Here is a 21,532-nt window from a genome sequence, read left to right as displayed (position 1 = left end):
TCAAGGCCCAGCCCCAGTGCTTTTCTGTCACTGAAACTTTTGGTCCCATATTTGTAGTAGCACTTCCTCATGCTGTGTTGTAATTACCTGTCATTTTTCTTTCCTTAGTGGGATGGACTCCTTGAGAGCATGAAGCATTTTATTCATCCTAATATTTTTAGAACATAACCAAGTATAATTCAGGTTCTATAACAATGTTTATTAAATATGATAATAATATCACAGCTTATTTTAGGGCTTTATTTTTAATTAGAATTCTTAGTTATGATTGTAAAACTAATGAGAAACTAGAATGATTATTTGCCTTGCTTTATTGCCATTCTTGATCATCATGGTTTGCTATGCCCCTTTGCAGAGAGCCCGATTGGCTAGCATTTTAATTGCTGAAAACTGTGAAGTAACCCATGAACAGTTATGTGAGTTGCTGAAGTATGCAGTTCTGGGTAAACCCGATATTGAGAAACCCAGGTATGAGATGTGTATAGATCAACGGTCTCAAACTAGTATCTAAAGGGCCATGTCTGCTTACCAACATCTGTTATTCCGTGTATCCTCATATAATTTTTTTAGTAATAGCTGCCATCAGTTAAATTTGGGAATTTCTAAATCAAGATTTTTTGATGTCTTTAAAAAACTAAAAAATCTAGCAACTGACTGTCTCTCCATTTGGCAAGTATTTGTCAAAGCTGAGTAATGGTTTTCCTCTTTAGATAAGGTGTGTATGCTCCAGTGTCCTATCTGACCTGCTTCCCTTAGATATTTTATTTCTTTCCCCATGGTGTAGACCCATAGAAATAACCTGATAATATGTTAGTAGTTCCAGTCATTTTGTTTTATGAATAAAGAGCAAAGAGAATTTTGGTATTCTGATAGTCAATGCCATTATTATCTTATGACTTATTATCTTTTGAAAATTGTTTTTATACCAACAAATTATTACCAATTAATTTTATACCAACAAAATTAAAATTTTTAAATACCAGCATTTTACTGGGGGAGGTTGTTACAAATTGGCTAGATACTTCAAAAGCCACCTTCCTTATCAATAAACTGTACTATTAGTTTTTCAATTTATCTAAAATTGAATTTCTGGAAGCCAGTCATTTGATTACTTGTTTTGGGAGGGGCTGCATGTAGGTTGAGATCTTGGGATGAGTCTTTATAAAATGAGCTTTGTTCTGGTTTAAAGCAAATCTTAATGGGATAGTGAATTTAAAGCCTTGTGTTTCCGTTGGTATTTTACTTGAATGAAACAAGTATTTGTCTTAAGAGATTTTTGAGTTCTCTGTAATAATGACTTCCAATTCCAGGAAGTCAGTGGGTGATAAAAAATTCCATTAGCTATCCCTGTTAATTTTTTCATACTTCCCTTCAGTATACCTGAAACTGTCTTAAGAGTATCACTCTGAGCTGTATTGATTTGATGGTTTTTTTTTTTAATAGGTGGTGCCAGCTTCTTTACCAAAGCCAACTGAAGAGAATAGTGGTTGTCATCCTTCAAGGGATGAGTCAACTACACTTCTACAGGTTCTATTTGGAATTTGGATTTCTCCGAAAAGCCTTCAAACACGTAAGTTAAGAAAACTTTGTATTGGGGGGGGTGAGTTAGGTCATATCATTTTAAGACTAATACATGTATCTGAAAACATGCCTCATAACAACCTAACAAATGGCAGGGAATATAGAGAGTTAGAGGCCTCATGTTAATGATATTAGATTTGTCTCTTATTTTCTTACACTTACTTATAAATTATAGTCTGTATCTTCCAGATTGATATTGTCCTATTTAATTTGGGGTATGATATTTTCAGATTATAAAGTTTATATAAAATCTTTATTTTTTACCTCTTTAAAAAGTCATAAGATTGGGCCCCCCTAGAAGGGTATGCAGAACTGAATAGCAGCTGTCATCTTGAAAAGGCATGTGCTCTATTTTCCCATAGCCGCCTTCATTCCCTAGTGGCTTCTTTTATCCATTTACTTCTGAAGGTGTTTGGTTAACTCTAATTTAATCTCCCTGAGTCTCCATTTTATGAAGCACTTCCTATATATTAAATTCTATATTAATCATACGGCATTCATCACTTTTAATTGTACAATAATCCTATAAGAGTTTTTATCCCTGTTTTATACCTAAGAAACTGAGTAACTTGATCAAGTTACAGCTATAAAAAGTGAAGGTTAAACTTAGGGCTAGAGCTCTCTCCCTCTTTATCCTATTATCATCTGTTTTCACTACCTTAAATGCTGTCCAGTGAAATAATAAATATTGAAGAGCTTTGAAAATACAAAAATGTTGTACATTTGTATAATGTTTGTCCTTTTTTTTTTTTTTTTTTTAACAAGGTGTAACATGAAAGACAAAATTTCCAGCAGGTGGTTATTAATAAATAACTAATGTAGCTTTGTTTACCAAGTCACTTCCATATTAAGGAAATGGATTTTATTTTACAGTGCAAACAGTTAAGGTCTAGACCTTTCATTGCACTGAGCTAACAAAGTTCTAGACCATTCATACTATTTCAACTGCTCTCAAACATTTTTATAAAAATCTTAATTTCAGAAATTCCGCTTGCCTCCTCCATCATCTAATTTTCTAGCTGATATTATTGGGCTACAAAATAAAGAAACAGCTGGATATCTGCCTAAGACCATCGAAGGTATGACTATGACTCTGTTTATCAAGTGTATTAATGCAGGCAACAAAACTGAATTTTGACTAGCTGAGTCAGAAGGCTTTTTTTTTTTGCGCAGGTACGTAGGGCGGTTATACATAGAAACCACTGCCAGGGTCATAGCTCAGAAACTCTAGCTAAGGATACTCGGATATCACTAACACTGGAGTCTTAAGAATTACTGTGAATAATTTCTGAACCATGACTGGATCTGTGTACTAGCATACAGGGGAAGAGGAAGATTTTGCGTTTAACTGATGTTGGGAACACTTACTAATACTATTTGAGTGATGAATGGGAAATATAGATGCTCCTAGTTCCAGCAAGAGCTATAGACTCAGCAATTAAAGTTTCTTGAAAGTGTATATTATCCATAGTAGCTGTGTTTCAAGATGTGGATTATATCTTGCCAGCAAGTTAAGCTAACTCTGTTTTGCGGGGATGGAGGTGAGTGGAAGGATAGAATAGAACTTATTTGAGCATACATACAGTAAAGATAAATATTATCCAGTTACATTTTATGTGTTCAAAAATAATTAAATAATGTATAATTGCACTGAAGGAACATGAAAAAAAGTGAAGAATAACCAGTGATTCCTTCACATGTCCTTAAGAACAGTGCTTCCTATTATCCTTCGTCTCAACATCTTTAATTTTCTACCTTTCCTTTGTTTCCTTCTCCAATAGATGCCCATATCTAATTTGAAGCTGTGTCTGATTTAACATACACTGTATTTTAAATATTTCAATAAATCATGAGTCATCATGATTTTAGGCTCAAATAAAAATCTTAATTTGAAAGAAAAAATAGAAAAAAGAAATTTGAAGAATAGCAACTGGGAATGTTGAGGGGGCTAGGAGGTAGAGATGAAGCTGGAGAGGCAGGGTAATGCCTTGTCCTATAGATTTACTTATCAGTCTTCATGGATGATTTCTTCATAGATGATTTCTATGATCTCTAGATTTTCATCTATCTGATGGACATTGTTAATGGATATTTCATTGTCCCCCCCAAATTTTTTATAGGTAAAAAATTTTTCTCATCCCCAAATAATGAGCTCCTGTTTTTAAGTCCTATCTCCTCTTGGTACACTTCTTGAAGACACCAGTCTTGAATTTTAGAATTACATTTTTTGTTTTTGTTTTTATAGCTCCCTGTCCCCCAGCCTGCATGGCTTATTCCCTTATTAAATCTGTATTCAGATGTCACTTTATCAGAGACCTTATGACAAACAGTTTTCATGCCTTGCTAATCCTTATCACCTCCTCTCCTATACTTCACTCTATTTGTTATCCCCACCTGATGTATTAAATATTTAATATTTATTTAATACATCTTCCCCACTAGCATTTAAGTTCAATAGGAGATTTTGTTGGTATTGTTCATTGGAATTCTTGGTGTCTACAGCAATGCTGAGCATGTAATAAACAGTTATAAGTATTTTGTTGACTGAATTATTGTCACCATTCTGTACCAGTTTTTCTTGTATTTATGTCTAGTCCTTTTCCACTATCCCTTCTAGCATCTTGCTCTAGACCTGAGTCATAATTTTTTTCCCCAACAAAGTTTTTTTCTAGTGTCTTTCTTTTTTTTTTTTTTTTTTAAACATATTTATTTATTTATTTAGTTATTGGCAGACACAACATCTTTGTTGGTATGTGGTGCTGAGGATCGAACCCGGGCTGCACGCATGCCAGACGAGCGTGCTACCACTTGAGCCACATCCCCAGCCCCTCTAGTGTCTTTCTACTGCATTTTCCTACAAATATTGGAGGTTGATCTTTCTTAAATTATTATATTGCTTCCCTTCTCAAGAACTTTCTCTTGCTCCCAGTTACTGAATGACCAGAGGTCAAACTTTTGGGCCTGGCACGCACATGTGATGGTCTTTCTTTCATCATTTTCATTCAGTCTTGGTTCTTACACTCCACTCTCATACAGATCTTTTCTTCTTAGTGGTCTAGTCACTGCCAAGCCAAGTTATATATATTTCTATCTTACCTAGAATGTCTTCTTCTGCTTATGACACTTTGGCTTTAAGAGCTGTTCTCCATCCCTTTCATAACATCAACTTATGTGTTTTATTTTGTCTTCTAATTGGTCAAGTCTCTATATTTTCTAGTTAAAATTTTTAAGATAGGCAGTCCATTAGCATTGCTAAAATGTCCCATTTTATCATGTTTCCACAAGGAATATCTATAGACTATTGGTTATTCTTTACATTAGTTCTTCTTGAGCCAGGTCCACATCCTTAACCCAAACAGCAAAAGCTTCTAATTAAGGAGTAGGATGGTGCTACTGGAGTAGATAGCTATAGTAGATGACTGTTTGAGTAGATGGAGTAGATTTGCTAAAATGGACTATTGTGTAGTCACTATACAGGACTAACACCAGTATCAGAATTCTGCCTTTTCCACTTTGGACTCAGCTTCTATCTTTTCCTCTCTTGAACTCTGACCACTTGAGCCTAAAGCATAATCTTCATTCTTTTTCTTTTATAGCCTTTATTTTTATATTTCATTGGGATTTATTCTCTTTGTATTATTACAACTGTATTAGATAGCAGCTGCCCTTGAAAGCTGGGGCTGGGTCTTCAACAATGTTAGGATGCGTGTCATAAGGTTCTTAGATATCCTAACATACATTCTGTTGTATTTCTTTGTTTTAGGATCTTTACCGTCTACCATTACAAAACCTAACATCAACCTGCAGAATGACCCTATCATTCAAAAGTATGGCTCTAAAAAAGTGGGCTTGCTCCGATACCTTCTGACAGAGGAGGAAATGAAAACATTTAACTTCCCATTACAAGGTTGGCTTAGACGTAATCTAATATTGGTAACAGTTTATTTAAGTACTGTTGCTGAAAGTTCATTTTTCTGGCTACTTTCCAAATGGGAGATTTTTACTTTTTCATGTTTTACAAGAAAATATTTGAAGTGCATTGTTTCTCAAATTAAGGGATATAAACCATGATTGTTAAAGTGATTATTTAAGATAGTGTATGAAAATGATATTAAATAACATTAAATATTTAATATTTATTGCCTTTCATTCTTTCTCATTCCATATTCTTTCATTCCTTCTCAATATGTCTTTAACATTTTTCTTTTTTTTAAAGAGGAGAGAGAGAGAGAATTTTTTTTTAATATTTTTCAGTTTTCGGTGGACACAACATCTTTATTTGGTTTTTATGTGGTGCTAAGGATCGAACTCAGCGTCCCGCACAACCTCTTGAGCCACATCCGCAGCCCTGTCTTTAACATTTTTCTAATACCTAATGCCTCATTTCTTTAATAGAGCAGGACTAGGCTCAGAATCTTGGTCAGTTACATAGGACTAGGTCAGTTGGTGTATAAAAGGTGCATAGCATGTTGTTTGTTTAGTAATTTTTTGGCATTATTGCCATTGATGTATAGATGAGTAGCAAGTATAATGCCTCTCAGATTTGGGGTTGCCTTTTCTGGGCTAAACCATATTTTGATTTCTTATAATTATTTAATATAGAGAAGGTGCCTAGGAAATATATTTGATATTTTTTTGCCTGGATGAATCTAGAGTGATGTTTACCATTTCTAGTCTGTGTGTGTGTGTGTGTGTGTGTGTGTGTGTGTGTATGTATGTATGTATGCTTATGTTGGAGATTGACCCTTTGGGTACTTTACCACTGAGCTACATTCCCCACGCAATTCTCCCTTTTTAAAATTTTGAGACAGGGTCTGGCTAAGTTAAGTATGGCATTGAACTTGAGAATCCTCCTGGGGCTGGGGATATGGCTCAGTTGGTAGAGTTCTTATCTTGCATGGACAAGGCCCTGAGTTTAGGCCCCAGCACCACAAAAATCCTCCTGTCTTAACCTCTTGGGTCACTAGCAGTACAGGCTTGGGCCACTGCACCTCACTACCATCTCTATTTCTAAAGGCAAATATTATTTTTCCTGATAGGTTCTCCTGACTGTGAAAACTTTATAACTACCAAATGTAATGGATCTGTAACAGATAACAGCCCTCTCTTTGGGCTTGACTGTGAAATGGTAAGTACTCTTTGGTTTTTTTGAGCTAGAATATTGGAAACTGGAAGTTAGTATAAGACAGTTTCTAATAAACTAGTGAATGAATGCATTTAGTTCCAGTATTCAGTTTAAATAGCTGAAAATAGGCCCTTTTATGTATATTTTAGGAAATGTGAATCTGTGAAAAATAGATATGTAAGTTTTTCAGCTAGTTGCTTTGTTTAGGTAAGTCTTTACACATTATTTAGAGGTTTACACCTGTCATTTGAACAGATATTTTATTGTTTTTTTTTTTTTTTTTTTTTTTTAGATATTTTATTGTTGTTGCTATGAAAACTCTGCCTTAATATTTTGGTTTGGTTCAGATTTACACATTGAAGATTAGAAGTAGGATTTTCCTGCTTTAGCACTGTCTGTTTTGGTTTGCCTAATTTTAGTAACTCCTTTCAAAGTGCATCTTTCAGTACTCAGGAACATTTATGTTCTTTAATTCTTAGAGTAGCTAACAGGTAATATTTTGGAGTCTTGACACAATCAAGATGTGTGTCTTTGTCTTTGCTGTTGGTGTCTATATCTCCTTGAACAAGTCCCCTAACCTCTCTTAGTCTCAGCTTCTCTCTTTGAAGTTGGGATTTTAAAAAAAGCTACCTCATAAACTATCTGAGCTGGGCATAGTGGGGCATGCCTCCAATGGCAGCTTCTCATGAGGTGAGGCAGGAAGATTGCAAGGTTAAGGCCAGCCTGGGCAATTTAGCAAAACTGTCTTTTAAAAAAAAAAAAAATGCTGGGGATGTTGTAAAAGTGCCTCTGGGTTCAATCTCCAGTACCACACATACTCAAAATAAGCTATTAGTTGTACTTACCACAATACTAGATATAATATACTTTCCATAAATGGTAGGTATAGTTATTATTTCTATTAATCTTCCTTGAGAACATCATTTCCCAGAGAAATTGTACTTTACTGCTTATTACATTCAGTGACCTGCCTAGCTTTAATTTTATTCATCCTGGATCCTCTGGTATACATCTTGCCACTGCTGCAGGGACCCTGATGGTTGAGGCTAGGTGGCAGTTGTGAATGAGAGGAAGCAATAGCTTTTATAGTTCAGCAGCCTGACTGTTCTGATCTTTCAGTGCATCACATCCAAGGGGAGAGAACTAACTCGCATCTCACTGGTTGCTGAAGGAGGATCATGTCTTATGGATGAATTGGTCAAACCTGATGACAAGATTATAGACTACGTCACCTGGTATTTTTCATTTTTATTTGATCTTTCTTAGAGCTGTCAAACTAGATAGAATGGAATAAGACTTAACAGGAAAGGCTCATAGCTTCTGTTTACATAGATTTTTATCTCCTTATCTAATATCAGAAAAGTTTGGGCGATACCTTGATATTTTAATATTGAAGTTTTACATACAGTTAATGGGTAATGTTTTTGCCCTTCTCATCCTCTAATATTCTTGTGATGTTGTCAGCAAAATATTATCTTCCTTATCCTAGAATCCCCAGTTCTCTTCATTATCTAGTAACTGCCAAACAACTGGAGGGAGCTTTGCTTTCTGGTAAGACCTGAAAATCTGAAGACAACATCTGGCAGTCAAATGATCTTACTACTTAATCTGCCTTGAACCCTCATAAAAAAAATAATTTTTTTCCATAAAAGATGTTGAGGCTCAATTTTAGTCTTTTTCCAAAGATTAGCATGTAATTTCAGAATGTACTCAATAGTAATTAGGCAAAGAAAAAGTCATTGAAACATTACTGTTTCCATCCTTTAAGATATAGATTTTTGCTTACTTAGGCATAGAGAGACCATGAGACTTGATAGTTATATAGACTGTCCCATTAACAAAGATGTATGCACAAGCACATTTGTCATAATATTGCAAAATATGGGAATATATAAAAGTAAAGGTTTAATTCTAATAAGTCATGCATATAATGGAATACACTTAAAAGGATAAAAGGATGTGTTATGTGAAACTTATGATATATTTAAAGTGACAAGCATGTTATAAAGCAGTACATGAGTTATGATTGCATTTTTGTAAATTATATTCATGAATAAATGTGTATCAAATATGGAAGGATATTTACTAAAATGTAAATAGTGATAATCTCTAATGGGATTATGGCTAACTGTTAATTTCCTCTACTTATTTGTATTTGCAACCTTTTGTACCTTGAACACAGGAAAATGTTTATTCTTTTTAAAGACTTTTTGGGGAGAAAAATTTGTTAATATTTTGGCCTGTCCCTTTCTATATTTATTGAAAGCTATTCAGGAATCACGAAGAAGATGCTTAACCCAGTGAAGACAAAATTGAAAGACGTTCAGAGGCAGTTAAAAGCACTGCTTCCTCCTGATGCGGTGTTAGTAGGTCATTCCGTAGACCTTGATCTCCGAGCATTGAAAGTGCGTATGTGATTTCAGGACATTGTCTATTATAAATGCATGCTCTGCTTCATCTCTAATCCAATGCATTGCTCTTCCTCCAACCCAATGGTTTTTGCCTTTAGCATAAGATGCTACTCATTCTATTCTTTTTCCTCCTCAGATGATTCATCCATATGTTATTGATACCTCATTGCTTTATGCCAGGGAGCAGGGCAGAAGATTCAAGCTAAAGTTCTTAGCCAAAGCTATTTTGGGGTATGTTTATTTTACCTATTGCAATATTGTCTTGATAAACTACACACAAGTTAGCATAACATTTGATAGTACATATTACAAAATTCAAGGTCTCTTTTCTCCCTTTTACTTTGTAAATATTATTCCTTTCATTTCTTTTGGTACCAGGGATTGAACCCAGGGGTGCTTAACCACTGAGCCACACCCCCCAACCCTTTTCTGTAGAGACAGATTTGCTTAGGGCCTCACTGAATTGCTAAGGCTATCTTTGAACTCGAGATCCTCCTATCTCAGCCTCCTGAGTCACTGAGTCACTGCCACCACACCTGACTCCTTTCATTTCATATGAAATGCAAAAATTATGGAGACAGGACTTATAATCAGTTGAGGAGGCTTGATGGGTAGAGCCAGACAGGCAATAACATAAAAGTTAGCTGAATTTTCAAAATATAACTTACATTCTGTGTGTCAATACATGTAGAAAGATGTTTGATATAACATGGTTCAAAATAGCATTTCCAGCTTCTTTTTTTTTCTATCTGAAATAATGAACATTTTGATTAAAAAAAAAAAATGGTTGCATCTGTGCTAATGTGGAAACCCCTCTTAAGCCAGGCATGGTGGCACATGCCTGTAATTCCAGCAGCTTGGGAAGGAGTAGTTTGAGGCTAGCTTAGTGAGGCCCTATCTAAAAATAAAAAGTACTGGGAATATAGCTCAGTGGTACAATAGTCAGTAGTACAAAAACAAAATAAAGAAATTACTTAGAATAAAATGGTGTTGCAGAGGAAGGCATTGATACGATATGGATGTGCATATAGACACTTGAATGTAAATAAAGTTTCTGGAAAATTCTGGAAAACAGTTGCTTTGTCTAAGAAATGAGAAAAGGGACTGTTGGCCAAGGAGTAGATTAGACTTTTTGTTGGGTAGCCTTTTGTCCTGATGATACGCTTGGTATGAAACAAAGCTGCATCTCCAGCGCCTCTCTCAGGGTTGGAGGGTTAGTCAGAATAAAATATTCCCAGGTATGTCAATTTTATCTTGGCTTTCCAGGAAGGATATTCAGTGCTCAGAAAGAAATGGTCATGATGCCACAGAGGATGCTACAGCGACCCTTGAATTAGCTCAGTATTTTCTCAAGTATGGCCCAAAGAAGGTTAGTATCTTTGATCAGTGTGTTTGCCTTTCTTAAAATTATGGGACTGGATCAAACGACCATATACCATCTATTTATATACATTTCTTTCTAAATAAATATGTGTGATTGAGCTGAGCATGTATTTGGAATTAAGACCCATATCACTAGGATAATGCAGTGGTAAAATAAAGTATATAGTCTCTGAAGTTGTGCTTACTTGTTTTTTAAATACAGGCTCTACAGTATCTAGTTGTATCATGTAGGCAGTTTGTCCGAATAGCTTGTCTCTAGATTTCTAAGTTGGGAATACACAATTCTCTGGGATGTTGATGAGGGAAATGAGAGACAGTATATAAACCTCTTAGCACCGTGTCTTGAATATATTAAGCACCATGTTGTTGGCAGTGACTATTGTAACCGATGCTAATAATTACAAAATAAGTCTGTCAGATTTCTGATCTATTCAAATGGAATGTGGGATGTACTATTGTTTTAATGTCAGTGTATATAGATTAGAATAACATAAGAGACATTGAAGAGAATAGTTTCTCAGAGAATTATAGTGCATTCTAAACTATAGTTTACACAATAACTTCCATTGTGACTGTCATGCAATAAATTGTAATCCATGTAAAATAGTAACTTAATAGTATTCTATGTCACTGTGGTATAAAGACATTCTAAAAGATCTTATTTGGGCTCATAAATGTAATAGTCATTCACTGAACTCTTACTAAGTCCACTGTTCTAAAACACCTTATAGACATTATCTTAATTAATCCTCACAGCAACCCAGTGAGACAAATTATTCCAGTGTCATACAGTAGCATTCTGAAGTTTTAAAAAATTAAATAACTGGCTGGTGGAACCAGAATTCAAACCAGGACTTTAAGCTTTTAAAGCATGTCTGCTTTTTACCAGGGTTCAATAAACTTTATTTTACATAAAGGCCAGATAATAAATATTGTAGACTTCGTCTCTATCACAGTTAGACTCAACTTGCTGTTATGGTGCAAAAGTAACTATACACAGTGTATCGACAGTGGGCCCGGCTGTGATCCAGTATAACATGACTAGATTTGACATGAGGGCTAGCCCCTCCCTAAACCACCTCAACATGGGTTCCGAGAACTTGATGGTCTCAAGACTCCTTATCTTTAAAGAGCTTTTGTTTGTGGATCATATATCAATACTTACCATATTAGAAATTAAATATGAGAAAAATATCTTTAATACTTATTTATATTCAATAGAAATAGAAATATATCAATAGAAAATTCCATAAGTAAAAAATATCAAGAGAAAATAGCATTTTCAAAAATTAGTGGGAAAATGTTTTACATATTTTGCAAATCTTTAATCAATGGAATACAGGTAGGTTTTCATTTCTGTGTCTATATTCAGTCTGTTGAGTTGTGCATTTGGAGAAAGGAAGACCTCTTAAACTCATTCTTGCAGGGTCTCTGGAACCCCAAGGGTTCTCAGACCACATTTGGAGAATGTGCTTGATTTCTAATAAAAATTATATTTCACTTGGATTAAAAACTAAGGAAATCTGAACTAAGTTTGTTCAGTTAATAATAACATTCCAATATTGTTGCATTCATTTTGACAAATGCATCATACTAATTTATTACTAATAGGTAAAAATAGTCATAGGTGTCAGTGAACTCTGTACTTTTTCATTTTTATTTAAATCATAATTCTAAGTAATTTTTTAATTGTATATTTTTAGCTTCACAATTGCCAGGTAGACTCCCACTTTATGGAAAAAGAATAAAAATCAGTTAGGGTAGATTTTCCATGTTTGTTCATTAAACTAATGAGACTTTTTTTTCCCTAATGTTGCTATAAAAGCCAATCTTATTAATTCCAAAAGGTGCATGTCATTTAATATTGGTGGCTGGTAACAGATTGCCATTCTTGACTGCACAGCCAGAAACCATCTGGTAACTATTGAAGCCAACCCAAGATTGGCAGTGGCAAAGCCTGGTCAAAATAAACAGAACAAAGCTTGAGTTGGTTTTGGTGTTGTATTTCTTTTAACCTCAAATGCGTTGCAAGAAATTAAAATTTATCACGTTGTTTTTTTTTAGATTGCAGAACTCAATCTGGAAGAGCTATGGAGAGACCAAGAAATAAGAAATATAAGAGAAAAGTTTCAGTACACATACAAAAGGTGATGTTTTTCCAGTTCTAAACAAGAGCAAAGGCAGATGGAGAATCTATAATTTTCTGAATCTAGGGGCTAGTACAAAATTAAGTGACTAAATTTACAAAATAATGACTAGTACATTGAACTAAATAGCATTGGAGATGATAGACTTGTTGGTATTTTGGTTGGAAGACTCACTCTACAACCTTGATATATTACACATTAGGAAAAACAAAATGGACTCAAAGGATTTGACTCCTGCCAATAAATAATGTATAAGATCCTTAGGATTGGGCCCAAACCTTGATAGAAGGCTTGGAGTGTCTTGTCTTTCTTCCCTCCCTCCCTCCCTTCCTGTAGAGCAACACTGTCCAATTCTGTTTTTTGCAATGATGAAAGTGTTCTATATGTGTGATACCTAGGGTGGTAACCATTAATCTCATGTGACTAGTGCATTTGAGAAACTAAATTTTTAATGGTAGTTAAATTTGAATATATGTTGCTAAGAGATGTGTAGGTATAAAGAATGTCAGGATATGGAAAACAATTATTCTTTCCTTTCTGCCTCTTTACAGTGTTTTGAAATGTTTAGATTCAGTTGATCAGAAGCTCCTTTTTTTATCCCGAGAGACAGATAATATTGAACTCCCTTCTAAAAATTGTGAAACTATTAAGTGCCTTTCAAATAAAGAGGTGAGTGACTTCTTGTGCCTTCATAGGTTGCATTCAGAGCACCGTCCTAGAGCCACAGTAGAGTGGGTATGAGGCTCCTACCTCACCTAGGCTCTGCTGTTTTCTGCAGGTCTTTGAGCAGGCCAGAAGGCAAGTCGACTTCCACCCATTCAGTATTGTTCAGTTCTCTTTTGAGCCTTTTTCACCTCTCCTCACTGAGGAAATGAACAAAAGGGTAAGTAGATGGGTTCTGTTAAACAATAGTTTTAATAAAAGAAAGTAATGCAAGCCTTTTATGACAGATTTTTTTTTCACTGTTTTGTGACTTCTTTTTTTTTTCCATTAAAACCATTGTATATCTTATTTTCTCATTTTTAAAGAATGCATAGTTTTTCACTATATGGTATACCTGTTATTGACAGTATTATGGTGCTTTAATAAATTTTCCTGTTAGAAATAATGTTGAACTGAAAATCCTTGTAAATAAAATCTTGTATATTTGCCAAGTATTTACGTCAAAAAAATTTGAGGTGGAATTATCCCATGTTTTGACTCAAATTTCATTTCTCTTTCCATATCCCCTTTTCCTTATATTCTGTTATTTTCACATAGATGCGGATCAAGTGGACAGAGATGTCAACTATCTATGCTGGGCCATTTAGCAAAGATTGTAACCTAAGGGCTCTGAAGAGGCTATTTAAGAGCTTTGGCCCAGTTCGTACAATGACTCTTGTTCTTGAAACTCATCAGGTAAGGAAATGAGAAAATTCACATTTTGATCTTCTAGATCAGTATTAGAAATTCAGATGATTTCTGAAACCATGCAGATAACAGATATTAGTGAAGTGAGCTTGATTGTCTTCAACTGTCTGGTAGGAGCGAGCAGTTGTTGACCTGTAAGAATGTATACCTTGCATTGCCTGATTTTCTGATTTGGACTATGTTTTTTTTTGGTTTTGTTTTGGGAATTGAGAAATATGTGAATTTTCATGTTGGCTCCAAATTTCTTAAAAATTATGTAGCTGGACAGAAAATGTCTGGTTGGATGTAGCCTGTGAGCCTTCTGACTGTGCTCAGTTTTAAATGACAAAGTGCCCTTTCAGAAGGAACTATGACTTCTATATATCTTGAAGTATCAACTGTAAGGTAGACTCGTAGCTAGAAAAAATATCTATCTTTAAGTATAGAAGAGCTTTAATATGCACACGAGAATTTGGCACTGTTCTATACCAGGATTTACAAAGAACATTCTTTTCTAACAGTGGATTGATTTAAGATCTATTGATGTGACCTCATTATTATTATTTTTTTTAAGCAGCAAAGAGGTGTTTATTGCGAGCTAGCTCGGTCCTCTGCACACACAGCAACTGGTGACACTGAGAGGCCATAACCTCATTATTTTGTGGAGTAAAAAATAATTACACACCTACAGTTAGTTTCTAGACAATTTACACTATTTTATTTCCTTACATTCTATTTTTTGTTTTTTCATTTTTTAAATTCTTAAAGTGTGGTGGGGCTGGGGTTGTAGTTCAGTGGTAGAGTGCTTGCCTAGCACATGTGAGACACTGGATTCAGTCCTCAGCACCACATAAAAATAAATAAATAAAATAAAGGTATTGTATCCATCTATAACTGAAAAAAAATAAAACTTTAACAATTAAGTTTCCATCTTCATTTTCATATCAGTATTATTTAATGAGTACAAATTGAGGGTGATATCTGAAGTAATAACATTCTGAATAAGTGCATTATGTAGAGATATGGAATAAACCATGAAAAAAGTTAAAAGATACAGTATAATACTGTTAATCTATAGAATAACATGCAGTGACTTTAATGGAGCTCTCCAGAAAGAGGAGCTATGTAGCTGAGGAAAGGGGTTAGATAATGACTTCACTGTAAATTTTTTGTATCTTTGGAATTTGGAACCAGGCAACATGAAACTGCTACATTAATAATAATTGAAAGATATAAAAACCTCAGTTGATCTAAAGAGTCCCAGATACTCAAATGTGCTTTTTCCAAATCTATCTTATGTCTTTTCTGTGATTAAAAATACATATAAAAGATGGACTGGGGGATATATAGTCTTTTCTAGAGGCTTTTTTTTTTTTTTTTTTTTTTTTTTTGGCAAATTATAACGTGAGATTTACCTTTTAACCTTTAACTTTTTCATCATTCCAAATAATAATTCCTTATTATTCCCTCCCCAATCCCATAGTAACCTCAGCTAATTTCTGTAAAATTCTATGAATTTTATCCCTCAATATGTGTCATAAATGGAATCATACATTATTTGATCTTTTGTGTCTGGCTTATTTCACTTAGTATGATGCCTAGGTTCATTCATACATTAGAACTTCATTCCTTTATAAGACTAAGTACCATTATGTGTGTACCATATTTTGTTTGTACAAGTATCTCTTCAACTCTATGTACTTGGTTCTTTTTGCATATATACATAAATGGAATTGATGAATTATGTGGTAATCCTGTTTAATTTTTTGAGGAACCACCAAACTATTTCCCACAGAAGCTACACCATTTTCCATTTCCACCAGCAAAGAACAAGGGTTTTAATTTCTCCATGCATTTCCCTAATGATTAATGATGTTGAATATCATTGGCTATTTGTAGATCTTTAGAGAAGTATCTATAGAGGTATTTGCCCATTTTTAAATTGGGTTGTTTTTGTTGTGGAGTTCTTAGTAATTCTGGATACTAGTTCTTTATTAGATGTGTGATTTGCAGATATTTTCTCCCCTTCTGTGTGTTGCCTTTTGACACTGTGCATCAAGTGTCCTTTACATAAAAATTTTAAATTTTATTGAAGTCCAGTATATTTTTTCTTTGATTGCCTTTGGTGTCATCTTTGCGAGATCATTGCCAAAAGCAATATTGTAAAGCTTTTTATGGGGGAAGTGCTTTTTCTCCATGATGATGCTACAGCTTAGATAATCACAAAGATTTAGGTACTCTTGAGTCAACAAATAGAAAAGTAGATGGAACATGTGGTCTAGACTATGGAAGAATTTAGCCTGTCTAAGCTTATAAGAAGACTACCTGTCTAAAGTCAAGCTAATAAAACAAATTGGAACCTCTGCCTGTGAACTTTAATGAATTTAGTGATTTATAATGTTATGAAAAGTAAGTTGTAATAAGGAATTTGTTAGTGCTTTCCCCATACAACCCAGGGCAGTGGGCTTTGAGTTCAAATGGTAAATAAAGATTAGTCATTGTCCAAGAACCAATTCCTGGACCATCTGTAGTCACCACCTGTCTAGCCCAGTATAGCAAGGGTTTTCATTCTGATGGTTCTGGCCACTGTAGTTCAGGTCCTTTTCCCAACTCTTTCTCTAGCAGTTTGTGCTGAGAAGCAGTAGTGAAGAAAACTTGTCTTTCTGCAGCCTCATCTCTATATACGGTATGAAGTTCTGGAAGCTGCCCAGCTGGCCATAGAGTCCTTGAATGGCGTTCTGGTAGAAGGTGTATACATAAAGGTAAGATGGTCAGAGAAAGCTGAAAGCAGCCCCTGCACTTAGGCCTGACCTAGCACAGCCTGTATCTTATAGTGCCTCATGACATACAAAATGTCCTAGAGAGACCCAGGAATGAGACTCTGATGGAAAGTCTTTAGCAACTCTGTAGCCTCCTTACAGATTAGGAAGCTACAAGACTAAATTATTTATATGTAACAGGCTCAAAAGTGAAAGTGGTGACTCTCTACCACTAATACCAAGTTTTCTTGGTTAGGTACAGAGACCTGTAACAGAACTCACTCTGGATTGTGACACACTTGTTAATGAGCTGGAACAAGATTCTGAGAACAGAGATACTATTTATCTGTCTGGAGTTAGTCAAAATTTCTTAGGACATCTTCAGGAATTGCCAAATCTCTTTTTTGGTCTGGAAGCTGTGATCGTGCCTACAGATCCTAAAAGCGGAAGACAGAAAAAATATTGTTTCCTGAGTAAGTCTATAGCACCAAATGTAAATGTGAAGGAGGAGATTGGGGATGGTGGTGACCTCTGGAGGTCAGAGAGGGGAAAGTTTTACCAAATAAGCCTTCCTAGGATAAACCAAGGCCTGAGCTCCTAATTCTGTCCCTCCCCCTCGTTCCCACCCCTGGGCTGCAGCCAGGCTCCAGCTTGCACACTGATCAACTTTCTTGGATCTTAGTAACAGAATATTGGGGGGGGGGGGGGGGATTGTTCTTGCTTTCAGAATTCAAAACTTTTGGCAATGCCCAGAGGGCCCTCCATATCTTAACAGGCAAGGACTGGAAGCTGAAAGGCAGGCATGCCCTAACCCCCAGGTACCTCCATGCATGGCTTAGGGGCTTACCACCTGAATCAAGAAGGCCCCCAGGTCTTAGAGTTAGACCTCCTCCCTCAGAGCAGGAGACCTTGCAGGTGAGTGAGAATGTTTGGGGTTAGAGGGGGAAGGCAGCTACTTTGGCTCTGGACCTTGGACCTACATGTTCCTGGAGATTAGTCAGGACAGTCCTACTCAGTGATATTTGATCCATTACTTTTTTTTCTACTTTGACCCATCCTGTGTCACTTTTAAGCTTCTTGTAGCCCTAGCCAAATCTGATTTCTCATACTGTGTTCCCTTCCATAGCTGCTAAAATCAGGTTTTTAGCGTTTGAAGGTGGCTCTCTGAGGGACTTGAGGGACTGAGGTGGGTGGCCAGAGAGTTGGACAACTCTTATTGAGGGTTTCCCAAACTGTACACACACAAAATAAGTTTTGATAGTTGTGGATAGACTTTTTTGCTTTCTTGCGTATGTCGACTTGCTTTTCTAACAGTTAACTAAAGTATATGACCACATTAAACTTCAAGTAGTATTACTTACACAAGGCTAAGAAGGAGTTTCCTCTGTTTAAAGGAAAACATAAGAGGCACGTAAGAGGGGAAAGAGGAGAATGAGTGAAGCTTGGGAAACCCTGTCCTAATCTAATCTCCCACACTTAGCAGATGATAAATGGAGGCAAAAGCTGGTAAGTGACTTGCCCAAAGTCACAAAGATATTAATCATAAAGGCCTCCTCAGTGACATGGCTACCATAGCTTGGGGTCCTTAGTGGAGGAAAGGATAGCACCTCTCTTCCTATAAGGAGGTTCTAAACCAGCCTGAAGGCCCACAGATGGGCTCCAGTTTCAATGGGATCTGACCAGAACCTACATAGGGATTTCATGGCCTTAGAGCCTGAGGAAGTATTATATCCCCTCCAAAGGTGGATAATGTGTATTCTGACTAAGTGTTGACACATGGCTTTAATCCCAGAATTTAAAGGCGGACCACCCAAAGATAGCAGCCTGGCGTTGGAGCCGGAAGATTGGAAGGCTCTACCAAAGCCTGAGCCCAGGTACCCTTTGTGTCATCCTCCTGCCAGGAACCACTAGGTAAGGACTGATAGATTTTCCCTTATGCCTATGGCCCTTAGGCTTAAGTTGTTCTTGGAGAAAGGCCTTTTGATAATTTCCAGACACATAATCAGCACTTAAATGAGTCATCTCTTAATTCTCAACAGTTCTAAGAGATAGGAATTATATTCCCAATTTACATTGATATGGTTTTATGTTAATTACATACACATAGTGGTTCCTCAAAACAGATCATCCAGTTTAAAACTAGAGATCTTGGGTCCTGTAGTCTCCCTGGATTAAGAAGTAGCTGCTTAACTTTAGAAAAAATGTCCAGATTTGTCCTAGGATAAAACCCAGGATCAAGTGTGATCAGGGTCTACCCTCCTCACATATCAATGTGCTCTTTCCTTCCCTGCTCTTTCCCCCATTGTTTTCTGTTTAAGAGAAAGTAGGGCCCATTTGGTTAATTCTAAACCTAAGAAACACTGGAATAGAAGTAGGACTTTTGGTCCAGTTCCAGTTCATCTCAATCTTTCCCACAAGTGACCAAGCCACTTTTTCCCCTTGTGGGTTTCAGTTTCTATTCTAAAATGAGGGATTTGGGGTAAATCAATGTTTTGTTTTTTAAACTATAAACCTTTTTAAAAAAAAAAAAAAAAAGAAATTGATGTTAAATCCTAAAGTAAAGATCAGCAGTTTTGGAATGAGTGAATGGGTGGATGAATGAGTAAATGCTTATAGAGTAAGAAGGGAAAGAGGATTGTTTTTTGGAGTATTTTTAAAATTATCACATTCTGTGAGATTCATTTCCTGTTGTAAAATCCTTAAAACACATGTACTTACTGGTGAGATGTCTTCCTTCTGGGCTAACTTAAGAGTAAGAGACTAGGACTGGAATTGTGACTCAGAGGTAGAGCGCTTGCCTAGCATGTGCAAGACCCTGGGTCGATCCTCAGCACCACATAAAGATTGTGTCCAACTACAACTAAATATTAAAAAATACTAAAAAGTGACCAGAAGCTGCCAATAAAGCTTAAGAGCAAAGGCTCTGGGGGAACACACAGACCTGCCCTTAGAAAGCTCCTCAAGTAGAATAGAGGAGTAGTCTTTATGTTCCCAAGTAGAATACTTACATTTCAATCTCCATTTAGTAGGAAAACTAAGTCAAGTGTGGCTCAAAGCATTCTTCTTGCAGAAATAGTCTTCTAGATATTCCACAGAATGTGAAGGCTTGGGAAAGGAGTATTAGGGTCAGGGAGTAAAGGCTTAGGTTCTGACTGAGTTAAAGATTCTAAGATGAATTTGATAAGTCAGGAGAGTAAGACCTTCTTTGAAGTAGCAAATTCTATAAGAAAACCCAAGTTACAACTTTCTTTTAAAAGTCATACTCTGATTTCTGTAGCAGCAATATGTCTGTTTGCTGTGACTGACCTCTCCAGGCATCATCTGAGCGGCTGCTAGTGGACACCTTAGGAAACCAAGTGCTCAGGAAAAACAGACAATAGGTTTCTTCAGCCAGAGGCCTGACTCAGTTCTTAATCCTTACATTTCTAGTTGTTTCTGAAATAATCATTGCTATAATTTATCAGACCCTTTAAAAGAGGCTATCTATATACACTTTTGGTTGAAATTCTCTCCTAAACAAAGAGAAAGTTTCTGCTTAAACTACTTACCTAAGGCCATACAATTAGCAAATACATGGGATTTGAGATCAGAGTGACTCTTTTGCCCTCAGAGCTCCACTCCATCTTCCCCTGAAGGCTAGTGCTTGGCAGCTTAAGGTCAGACATCAGGGGAAGACGAATATTGCCTTTATTCATTTTACTTACATCTGCTTTGTGACAGAGCTCCTTGGCCTTCTAACTCAGTTCCATGAATATTCATGACAGTGGCAGGGAACTAACAGCCTTTGGATAGCTCCTAAATTATAAGTGCTGTGCTCAGTATTTTACAACATACTTTATTAATAGTTTTTCAAACAATGATGGGTATAAAGTAGGTGTTATAAAATACTTTAAGTAAAATTAACAACATATTAACAGCAACTTAGGTTTCTGAAGATAGATTTCCATTTTTGAAAACCTGGTTCTTAACAGCTGTATGACTTGAGCAGGTTATATAGTGTCTTTGAGCCTTTCTTTGAAAAATGGAAGTTACAGTAGTACTTATATCAATGAGCTGTTTTGAGGATTTAATGAGACAAGTGCTCAGAACAATCCTTGGCATGTAATATGTGCTTAAGTGTATCTGGCTTTTATTGTGTGATTCTCACAAAAGCCCTGTAAGATAGTAATTTAAATATTGTAGAGCTTTATAGTTGAGAAACTGAGTTTTGGTTGAGATGTTTCTCCTAAGTGGCAAAGCTAGGCCTCATGGGACTAGTCAGTGTTCTTGCGTTGAATCATCTTTAGCAGGCAGCTTTCCATAAATTTATCTGCTTCTTGCCCCATGACATGCACACAGACTCTGAAACTTTACCCTTTCCAGCCTAGGAGGCTTAACCCTATTGGTACAAACTTGTCTTCATTCCTCATTTATTGCAGCCCTCATGGATCTCTATCTGGCCTCGGATTCATGGGAATAAAAGATGATGAAGAGGAGGAAAGCACCACCCCAAGCATGGGTTTGTGAGTCTGCTCGCCACTTGCCGTTTCTTATCCTTCCTGGGCAATGGTGGAGAAGACGGTCAGGCTGCAGCTTCTCCAAAGACTGCTGGGCCTCTTCATTCAGTGGACAGCTTTGTGTGGGAACTTGGTGTACCGGCTAACAGGTCTAATCCATTTACATGGCATGCACAAGTTTTCAATAAATGCCTAAAATTCAAGCCTTCCTCATCTTAAGACAGGGTGAGGGCGGAAACTA

The 21,532-nt window shown here is 36.1% G+C and overlaps 1 protein-coding gene across 7 annotated transcripts in view; it reads left to right on the top strand.

Moving 5' to 3' along the window:
* The window catches only part of Rexo5 (RNA exonuclease 5), a 24,340-nt gene extending 2,808 nt beyond the window's left edge, over positions 1–21,532 (top strand). For 3 of the 7 annotated variants that reach the window (XM_046431219.2, XM_046431144.2, XM_046431072.2), the window contains exons 3-20: positions 356–468; positions 1,444–1,570; positions 2,564–2,660; positions 5,345–5,488; positions 6,621–6,709; positions 7,826–7,941; positions 8,973–9,111; positions 9,254–9,348; positions 10,384–10,486; positions 12,565–12,647; positions 13,199–13,316; positions 13,426–13,530; positions 13,908–14,045; positions 16,706–16,798; positions 17,052–17,268; positions 17,523–17,710; positions 18,588–18,706; positions 21,214–21,532. In XM_046431219.2, coding sequence (XP_046287175.1) covers positions 356–468; positions 1,444–1,570; positions 2,564–2,660; positions 5,345–5,488; positions 6,621–6,709; positions 7,826–7,941; positions 8,973–9,111; positions 9,254–9,348; positions 10,384–10,486; positions 12,565–12,647; positions 13,199–13,316; positions 13,426–13,530; positions 13,908–14,045; positions 16,706–16,798; positions 17,052–17,268; positions 17,523–17,710; positions 18,588–18,706; positions 21,214–21,301 — 2,172 coding nt within the window. In that variant the 3' untranslated portion in view covers positions 21,302–21,532. The remainder of the gene's footprint in view (positions 1–355; positions 469–1,443; positions 1,571–2,563; positions 2,661–5,344; positions 5,489–6,620; positions 6,710–7,825; positions 7,942–8,972; positions 9,112–9,253; positions 9,349–10,383; positions 10,487–12,564; positions 12,648–13,198; positions 13,317–13,425; positions 13,531–13,907; positions 14,046–16,705; positions 16,799–17,051; positions 17,269–17,522; positions 17,711–18,587; positions 18,707–21,213) is intronic. The other 4 variants (XM_046431299.2, XM_046431379.2, XM_046431471.2 and 1 more) reach the window with 4 other exon arrangements.

The sequence above is a fragment of the Marmota monax genome, unplaced genomic scaffold (genome assembly GCF_021218885.2).
Source record: "Marmota monax isolate L192 unplaced genomic scaffold, Marmota_monax_Labrador192_F-V1.1 WCK01_AAM20220418_F8-fsc00035, whole genome shotgun sequence".
Taxonomy (NCBI): Eukaryota; Metazoa; Chordata; class Mammalia; order Rodentia; family Sciuridae; genus Marmota; species Marmota monax.
This window is presented reverse-complemented; position numbering and strand designations above follow the sequence as displayed.